Source organism: Syngnathus acus, chromosome 4 (assembly GCF_901709675.1).
Source record: "Syngnathus acus chromosome 4, fSynAcu1.2, whole genome shotgun sequence".
Taxonomy (NCBI): domain Eukaryota; kingdom Metazoa; phylum Chordata; class Actinopteri; order Syngnathiformes; family Syngnathidae; genus Syngnathus; species Syngnathus acus.
In genome coordinates this window covers 12,610,352-12,620,524 of record NC_051090.1, presented here as the reverse complement: position 1 = coordinate 12,620,524, position 10,173 = coordinate 12,610,352, and the positions used below count along the sequence as shown (strand labels likewise).

The 10,173-nt window shown below is 49.3% G+C and overlaps 1 protein-coding gene across 1 annotated transcript; it reads right to left on the bottom strand.

The window, feature by feature from the left end:
* Positions 1-709: 709 nt before the first annotated feature.
* Positions 710-6,014, bottom strand: LOC119122159. The gene is made up of 2 exons (XM_037250368.1): positions 5,296-6,014; positions 710-4,326 (listed from the first exon to the last, which is right to left on the bottom strand). Exons 1-2 carry the CDS (start codon positions 6,012-6,014, stop codon positions 819-821), a joined length of 4,227 nt encoding a protein of 1,408 aa, XP_037106263.1. The 3' UTR covers positions 710-818.
* Positions 6,015-10,173: the final 4,159 nt, after the last annotated feature.

The following is a 10,173-nucleotide window of genomic DNA, read 5'->3' as shown; positions in this document are numbered from 1 at the left end:
CAGCGGTGACTCCCGTAGTGACCCGAAACCAATCATCTACGCTCCTAATCGCTTTCGCTAAAATTCGGGGGTCTGTTGAGGGACTCAAAGATACTTCTTGTTTGGCATCCTCACCTTGACAGAGGAACATCTGCCAATACGGGTATTTATACACATATATGTTTAACTGGAAACCCCAGCACCCTACTGTGCGTCTTCCTAAATGTAAATCGTGTGAAGCATTAACCCACAAGGTGATGCCTGTCTGCGTTTTTTCCCCTTTTATCATTTGCTGATGTTGTTTTGCTTGAACACTAGTCCCCCATGACTTATACCAATCTTTAGTGTCCCATACCAGATCTTTCCAACCCCTATTTACCAAGTCGTTGGTCAAATACCAATCATAATCCCGATAATCCTGTCCTCTAATCTGCCCGTTCACCAAACTTTCAAACGGTATGATAATTTGTACTGTCACGTTTTTAGGGATGCAAACCTGGATCCCCCATTTAAATGATTGGACCGGTTCGCAGTGTCCCCGGTGTGTCTGAGTGACCCCGGTCACTTGTCTTTTGGACCGGATGTTTAAATGATGCTCAGACATGATGTTGTTTGTGGTGTGTGAAATTTGAATCTGGGACGTTTTCTGCTGGAAGGTCTCATCAATCGTCATCACTGTCCACACAAAATACAACCTACAAATAACAGTCCTAAAATTAATCTCGCAAATTTCGAAAAACCATTCGGGCCCTCCCCTTTCCTTCTCCGTATTGCTTCCCCTACTCCTTCTGTTCCCCCCCTCTTGGCCGGGTCCGGGACACGGCCAACCAGGAATACCTTCATCCTGACGGAACAAACTCTGGGGCCGGACGGAGTTGTGAGTAGTGATACCACCGGCGTCCTTTGAAGTCGAGTTGGGCCGCGTGAGACGTCCTGGCCAAGACACGAAAGGGGCCCTTCCACCGGGGGTCCGTCCACTTCCTGGAGATGACTCGGACGTACACGTACGGCGTGAGCTGTTTCTCCACCGACACACCTTCCTCCGCCGCAGCCGCAGCGGATTTTTCTCCAAGCTGTGCAGAAACACTGGACACCAAAGCAGACAAATAGGACCAGTATGCTGTATGAGATAAATTAGGTACCGGAACATCCTCTGGTGGGACGAGCGTCGTCGCTGGTCCTGGCATTAGACGGCCCGTCATCAACTCAAACGGTGCGAATCCAGTGCTCCTGTTAACGGATTGTCTCACAGACAGCAAAGCAAGCGGAAGTGCTTGTAGCCAATTCATTGCCGTCTGAGCCATAATTTTGGCCAATTTCTCTTTTAGCGTTCGGTTAAGTCGTTCAACGCGGCCTTGAGACTGAGGATGGTAGACACACCCGAATCGATGCTTCAACCCCAAAATTGATTCTACCTTGGCCAAGGCTTTGTTGTTAAAGTGTGTACCATTGTCAGAACGGATCAAGGCCGGAAAACCGTGGGTAGGGATGATCAAAGCCTTGATCACCGCAGCAGAATCTTCCTTCGAGCACGGATATGCCTCCGGCCAGCCCGAGTAAGCGTCAACCAACACAAGCAAAAAGCGTTTTCCATTCACTCTTGTATTCATGTCTGTGAAATCAATGATCACCTCTGCCCCCGGCCATGGGGCCGGCTGAAACAGGCCGGGCTTAGGCTTCAACGTAGGGCGTGCATTGAACGTCTGACAAGACTCACAATCCGCAACGAATTTCCAGACCACATCTGAGAGTTTGGGATGCCACCAACTTCGAAGATGGATCATCATGGCATGGGGACCCACATGGGAAGGTGTGTGAGCCTGTGTCAGGACCTCCGACATCAGCCTTCCCTCCGGAAGAGCTGGCTGTCCTTTGGGTCCTACCCACAAGCCATCTGATCGTTTGACAGCCTTTGCTGCCAGCCAGACCGATTTTTGTTCCGGGGACGTGGCACCCTGGGCGGCACACAGATCGGCATGCGAGAGTGACAGAGGCAAACAGGAGTCGGGGTGTTCCCCGTCCACAATTAGTGGACCGCGGGACACCATCATGTCCTCTGCCCCGCCATACCCGGCCGTCTGCTTGGCCAATTCATCAGCCGCTCGATTCCCCCTAGCTACTAAGGTGTCAGCTTTGGAGTGACCAGGCACTTTGACAATGGCCACCTCGCTCGGGTACTTCAATGCCTCAAACAAATGCAACATCAAATCCTTGTGCGCAATCTCCGAGCCCCTGGCCGTCGTGAACCCATTCTGCAGCCACCCCACCAGATCGAGTAAAGCCGCCGACACCGCATAAGCGGAGTCAGAATAGATGGTCACGGCTTCCCCCTTGCATTGTCGTAAAGCTAACACCAGAGCAAAGACTTCTGCCGCCTGGGCCGATGGGTGGGTGTTGAGCTTCATCACTTTAAGAGGCTGGAAGGAACCATCCCTCCACTCGACCGCAGCCGCGGCCGCATGGAGGGAGCCCATCCTGTCTCTCCAGCAGCAGCCATCTGTGAACACCACACGACCGTGCCCGAGCGGAGTGGAATAGAGGTCAGGTCGGACTTTCGCCACCGTCTGGACCTTTGATGCACACTCATGGGGTCCCACCAACAATTGATCGGCCATGTTCACTCCGGAATGGACATAGTTGACATTTGGGGCAGTCAATATTTTCAACAACCGTGTTTGTCGCAGTGGAGTCAACGTGAACGCCGCCGATGCGACAAATGAAGACACTGCATGATCAGTTAACACATAAACTGGATGCCCCATGACCGTGTGGGCTGTTTTGAGTAAGACCTTTGCCAGGCCAGCCGCATATCTGGAACAATCGGGTTGTCGTTGCTCAATGTTGTCCAAGGGGACGCTGCAATACATCAACACTGCACGTCCATGCTGCATTTTCTGGTACAGAGCTCCATTCACAACTTTCCCTGAAATAGAGACATCTAGATGGAAGGGCAGAGTGTAGTCAGGAGTGGCCAAAGCCGCAGCAGAGGCCAGCTCCTGCACCAGTGACACAAAGACCTCAGCAGCCTCCGGTGTCCAAACCAGGCAAGCCCTGAGATTCCTCGCCCCCTGTTCGCGGATCAGGGCCCGTAGGACACCAGTTTTGTCAGCAAAACAGGGTATGTAATGTCTGCTGTAGCCGCACAACCCCAGGAATGATAGCATCTCCTGGACGGTGGCGGGCCGTGGGTGTCGGAGGATGGAGCTTCTATGTTCAGGCGACATGGCGAGGCCACTAGGGGTCAACACACGTCCCAGAAAAGTGACCTGTTGGCGACAGCATTGCAGTTTCTTTCTTGACACCTTGAACCCTTTCTCCCCTAACCACAACAACACTTTCTTTGTTCCTTCAAGACACATCTGCTCGTCTTTTGCTGCAATCAACAAATCATCGACATATTGCAACAACAATGTGCCATCCGGCATTTGGCATGGTTCGAGGAGTTCTTTGAGGACCTGATTGAACAATCCTGGCGAATTTTTGAATCCCTGCGGCATGCGTGTGTATTGCAATTTCATCCCTTTGTAAGTGAAGGCGAACACGTGCCGCACTGAGGGGGAAAGCGGGAGGCAGAAGAAGGCATTAGCCAAATCAATTACGGTGAACCACTGATAGGCAGGGTTCAATGATGCAAGGATTCGGTGCGGGTCTGGCACGGGAAGAACAGGAGTTATAGTGACATCATTTACTGCTCTCAAATCATGTGCCATGCGCCATGTTTTCCCATCTGCTTTTTGGACTGGCCTTAACGGGGTGTTCCATTCGGAGCATGACACTTCCAACACCCCTGCGTCCCAGAGGCCGCACAGAGTGTCTTCCATGCCTTGGTCCGCCTCACTCGGCCAACGATATTGGGGTCGTTTGATAGGCTGCGTCTCATCCATTTGGAGATCAATAGGGGCCATCGAGTGACAAAACCCGACATCAAATGGACCTTGGGACCACAAGGTGTCGGGCAAGGCCGCGAGCATTACTTCAGCGTCCTCATGATCAGTTAATTCCCTGCCATGTGTGCGAGATACCAACATCATCTCCAGCAGCCCTGAGTCTACCATGGGTTGTTTAATTTGGTAAGCTTTCTGAGACTCTGACCAATACAAATTAGGGATGTGTGTTTTCCGCCAGTCGGTTTGCAGCAACAAATGTTTGACCATTGAGCCCAATTGTCTGGCTTCATGACCTGGGGCAAGAGCTAGCGAAATGTGTGGTACCCCTTTTTCTGTCATTTTGAACCACTGCATTTGTTCAGGTGTTAATTCAGTAGCTGCTGCAACTCCCTCTTTACCAATCAAAATGCATGATGAAGTTAAATCCCACATGTGCCCTTCAATTTCTTCAAACAAATCCCGATAAACATCATCACTTTTTCGGTCATAATATAGAGTGCAATGCAAAGGATCAACAGGTGGGTGGTATGGCGCCAGTGAGCAGATCCAGGGCTTCCACAGTAGGTAGGTCGAGAACACACCGCCACCAGCAGGGGTTTCTGGCTCCAGCCTGGCCCAGTAGATGGTTGCAGTTTCTGCTTCTGTCTGTAGGGGCGCCATCAGCCACTGGCCATGTTGTTGTAGCTGCTGTGAGCACGGAATGCTGACACCATTTGGAAATTGAATTATCACTCCCTCCGGCCCACACAGGATTTTAGCTTCAACGGCTGACAGCAAATCCCTCCCCATCAAATTGATCGGAGTGTCTGTAGAATGGATATATTTGTGCCACAGTCTACACCCCGTCTGGGTGATCACCGTCTCAAGTGGTTTGGTAAAAGGCAGAGTTCGTGGTTGTCCCGAAAAGCTGACTAAAGTTGTTGTTTTCTTTGACAGTGAGGATACAGGTAGGGCAGTGTTTATTGATGAATAAGTTGCTGCTGTGTCCACCAGCATCTGCACAGGTTTTCCCTCCACTGTCACATGAAGCATTGGCTCCGCCGCGCCACTGCTTCTCTGGCTTCCCGGGCAGCCCTATTCAAATTGTCCACACCAGAGATCATCATGTTGGTAGTACTGACCTCCGTGTGTTTGTGGCTGTTGCCAGGGCCGTCCACCAAATGGAGCTGTTGCTGCCTGTTGCATCGGCGCCCCGGGTTGGCGTGGGGGGCCTCCGGCTGGGCGGGCGGCTCCGCGCGGTCAACTTTGTGGGCATCCTCTTGCCCAATGATCGGTTTCGCCGCAGATGAAGCATGCGTTGGATGGGTCGGGTTGGTATGTCATCCTGCCCGGGTAAGCGGGTGCACTCCCTCCCCGGCCTCTGTATCCACCCCGGAACTGGCCCCTCCCGCGCCCAACCACCTGAGGAGCCTGTGACATTTGCATTTCCTTTTTCTGTGATTTTGACTGTTTAGCTTCACCATGCATCTTTGCCAATTGTAATTTCAGCAACTGTTTTGATAATGCGTCTGTCTCGTTCTCAACTTTAGCTTGTGACTCAGTGAACGTTCTGCAGTGATACAAAAGATGACGTTTAAATCGTGCTTCGGCACAAACCAGAATGTCAGGGTCTGACATCAGCTGCTGCTTCACGTCTGGCGGAAGTCCATCCACTAGCGCCGTCCGGAAGAGCACCTCTGCCTCGGGCGAGAGAGCCGGATGACGACCTGTAGTTTCAATCCAACTTTCCACACATGTTACATAATGCTGTGCTGGTGACATTTTCACATCATAAGGAAACATAGTGGGGGCCAGATCGGTGGGTTGTGGGAAAGTCAATTTAATGTTTTCAAACAGGGGCGCTGCTACTTGTGGCAAGGGCACCTCCCTCCCCAGTCTCGCTGTGCCTGCTGCTTCCTCAATCGCCTGCAATTGTACTAGAGAGCATGCTCCTGCCAATGTCTGACGCATGTCACCGAGTGTACAGCTCTGCCCACTCATCAGAGCCAAAAATTTGTTCAGCCACACTTTACCTCCTCTGTGAAGTGGGGGCATTTTTTCCATCATCGCAGTCACATCACGGAGCACCATAGGCTCGTAGTGCTGGCCGCCTGGTGTGGTCACCAGCGGACACATTAATTCATTTTTCTGCCCCTCGGTCTGCGTCATCTGACCCTGACCACTCCGCAAATTGTATCCTTTCCGCATCTCTTTCTCTCCCTGCCTGTACCTCTTTCTACTATCCTGATTCGCGTACTGTAACATTTTCCTCTGTTGCATTACAACGTTATCTTCCCCCTCCCCCTCGCTGCTATCACACTGTGGAAGCTCTTTCTGTCTCCGCTCGCCCTTTGCGTCTTCTCGTCTCACTTTTTCTGTTGCCCATTTCAACATCTGCATTTCCAGTCTACGCTGCTCCTCAGCTTGATCAACTTTTTTCTTTAGCTCCTCATTTTCAGCACTAAGTCTCTGCCAACTTTCTCCTTTCGTCACGTTGGAGGAGTGGGGGCTCGGGCCGGGGGTGGATGTGACCACGTGGGCTATATCCCCCTCCCGGGCCCGGCGCCTCTCTTTATTTACTGCTTGTTCAATCAGCTGCACAATGCTCTGATCTGCCCTTTCGCCTTCGCCCTCAACATCCAACACCATCCGGCCACCCAACGTCACCACCGGAGCCATCACTCCGGGGGCGCCGTACGGCGGCGGTCCAACATTGGTCACTCCGAGTGTGGGGGCACTCGGGTGTGTCACATCATGCAAAGATGGATAAATGCCCTTGTATTCATTCCTTTCCTCGTCTATTTTCACCACTTTCTCTACCTTCTCTGCTCTTCTCTCACTCTCTGCATGTTCTACGGGAATTTTCTTTTGAGTAGCGAACAAAGCTGTTGCAGCTGTCGCCAAATTGTGCAGAGAGCGCCGCTCTTCCTCTTTTTCCCTAATGTGCTTCTCTAGCAACCTGCGCTTGCGCCAGTCGGCGCCTTTTTTCTCAACCTCTAGGTCAAGCTTTCCTTTCAACACCACACACTCTTTTTTCTGCAATTGCCTTGCCAGGCGTTCCATGTCCCAAGCTGTTGGGAAGCCCTGAAACAATTTGTCAGCTTCCAATTTCACGAAGACTTTTCTGTGTTTCATGCGCTCCTTTGCAACTTCTTTTCGGTCAAATCCACTCACAATTTGCACTTCCACATCAGCATACAATCCTTCAACCTCATTCCATTCATTCCTCTCACCACACACACTCTCACTCCATTCATTCCTCTCACCACACACACTCCCCCCAATTTGGTTGCTCATTTTGGACATTTTAGCGGTCTTATCTCTCACAGGAGGAACTGTTATCACCGGATACTTTTTGAGGAGGCCTCACTTCTCCTCGGGGATCTCAAAAAACACCCCAGCTATTTGAATACGATCGTCACCGCACCCTTGTCCGCCACGACGAAGCACTAGGTCCCTGACCTATTCTTAGTACGCGTAAGTCCCTGACTTTACCGTACACGTTACACGCGTAAGTTCACTAGGTCCCTGACCTATTCTTAGTACGCGTAAGTCCCTGACTTTACCGTACACGTTACACACATAAGTTCCACGACGAAGCACTAGGTCCCTGACCTATTCTTAGTACGCGTAAGTCCCTGACTTTACCGTACACGTTACACACGTAAGTTCCAAACTTACTTAACTTCTTGCACACCTTATTTGATCTGAACGACAGTCTCCTCTTAAATTTCCTCTTTCAATTTGCAGAATTTCGACATATAGTAACAGGTATTCTGCTTACCTCATCAGTGATGAGCTCAGGGTTGAGGAGACGTCGTACCAGCTCAACGTTGTGCGCTTATTCCTTATTCCCAAACGGTACGCCGACCGGGAGACAGCTGTCCCAGACTAACTGTCCGATGACCTGGATACAGACCACGAGTTTGTCAATTACCCTTCTCTTGACATCACGTTCGGGGTCACCAAGAAATTGTTAGGTTACGGATTTTAGCTATTGATCTGACTCCAAATTATGATCAACACTTAACACAAGAGTTGTTACGTCCAAATCTACACACTGTCGCACCTAACAATTCTGCGAGTTCGTTCTGTCAAAGAGAAGACCAGTAGATCAATTAGGCCGAATTTACCAATTGTTTAATCCTGACAAAGCAAACTAATACAGGCCTGGGTCTCGGGTCCCTAACACAAAAACTCGTGTGCCTTCGTGACCATCAAAGACAACACATTCTTCCGGGTTGCCCAGTTTTAAAGAAACACAATATGAATATTCAAGCATGCAAAATATTGTGTGGTGATTGGTCGATGGTCGATGGTCGATGGTCGTCTCCTCCTGGTTTGGGTTTTTCCCCTGCTCAGCACAGGTGTCTGGACCACAAAGACGAGTTGTTCTTCACCGGCCTTGAGATATCCTCCCTGTCTGGTCATCCTGTTCCACAATACTTTGTAGAGAACAAATTCATTGTAGCCTGCACATTCCTTTCCACTTATTAATCACCACACGAGTACACTACTACTGATATGATTGATATGATTATAAGTCTAGCGCTGTCTTAACAAAATATGTTTGCAAACTGCCGAAAGCACATTTCCCTTTAGTTGGCATAGTAAAAAGCGCTCTTGGGGGCTTCAGAGGGCCCAGTTTATCACTGCGCATGCAGAAATGACCACCTGCAACGTTTGGTTTATGTTTTATAAGCATTTTTAGTTTTATTGCTTAAATCGCATTTTCTCGACGAGCTGAGCACGTTTTCTGGATGGTGCCTCTCCCGTCACTCTGGTTAGGTTGGCAAAGTAAAAAGCGCTCTTGGGTGCTTCAGAGTGCCGAGTTTATCACTGCACATAAAGAAATGACCACCTGCAACGTTTGGTTTATGTTTTATGAGCATTTTTAATTGTATTGCTTAGAGCGCATTTTCTCGACGAGCTGAGCACTATTTCTAGTAAAAAGCGCTCTTGGGTGCTTCAGAGTGCCGGGTTTATCACTGCGCATGCAGAAATGACCACCTGCAACGTTTGGTTTATGTTTTATAAGCATTTTTTGTTTTATTGCTTAAATCGCATTTTCTCGACGAGCTGAGCACGTTTTCTGGATGGTGCCTCTCCCGTCACTCTGGTTAGGTTGGCATAGTAAAAAGCGCTCTTGGGGGCTTCAGAGTGCCCAGTTTATCACTGCGCATGCAGAAATGACCACCTGCAACGTTTGGTTTATGTTTTATAAGCATTTTTAGTTTTATTGCTTAAATCGCATTTTCTCGACGAGCTGAGCACGTTTTCTGGATGGTGCCTCTCCCGTCACTCTGGTTAGGTTGGCAAAGTAAAAAGCGCTCTTGGGTGCTTCAGAGTGCCGAGTTTATCACTGCACATAAAGAAATGACCACCTGCAACGTTTGGTTTATGTTTTATGAGCATTTTTAATTGTATTGCTTAGAGCGCATTTTCTCGACGAGCTGAGCACTATTTCTAGTAAAAAGCGCTCTTGGGTGCTTCAGAGTGCCGGGTTTATCACTGCGCATGCAGAAATGACCACCTGCAACGTTTGGTTTATGTTTTATAAGCATTTTTTGTTTTATTGCTTAAATCGCATTTTCTCGACGAGCTGAGCACGTTTTCTGGATGGTGCCTCTCCCGTCACTCTGGTTAGGTTGGCATAGTAAAAAGCGCTCTTGGGGGCTTCAGAGTGCCCAGTTTATCACTGCGCATGCAGAAATGACCACCTGCAACGTTTGGTTTATGTTTTATAAGCATTTTTAGTTTTATTGCTTAAATCGCATTTTCTCGACGAGCTGAGCACGTTTTCTGGATGGTGCCTCTCCCGTCACTCTGGTTAGGTTGGCAAAGTAAAAAGCGCTCTTGGGTGCTTCAGAGTGCCGAGTTTATCACTGCACATAAAGAAATGACCACCTGCAACGTTTGGTTTATGTTTTATGAGCATTTTTAATTGTATTGCTTAGAGCGCATTTTCTCGACGAGCTGAGCACTATTTCTAGTAAAAAGCGCTCTTGGGTGCTTCAGAGTGCCGGGTTTATCACTGCGCATGCAGAAATGACCACCTGCAACGTTTGGTTTATGTTTCATAAGCATTTTTTGTTTTATTGCTTAAATCGCATTTTCTCGACGAGCTGAGCACGTTTTCTGGATGGTGCCTCTCCCGTCACTCTGGTTAGGTTGGCATAGTAAAAAGCGCTCTTGGGGGCTTCAGAGTGCCCAGTTTATCACTGCGCATGCAGAAATGACCACCTGCAACGTTTGGTTTATGTTTTATAAGCATTTTTAGTTTTATTGCTTAAATCGCATTTTCTCGACGAGCTGAGCACGTTTTCTG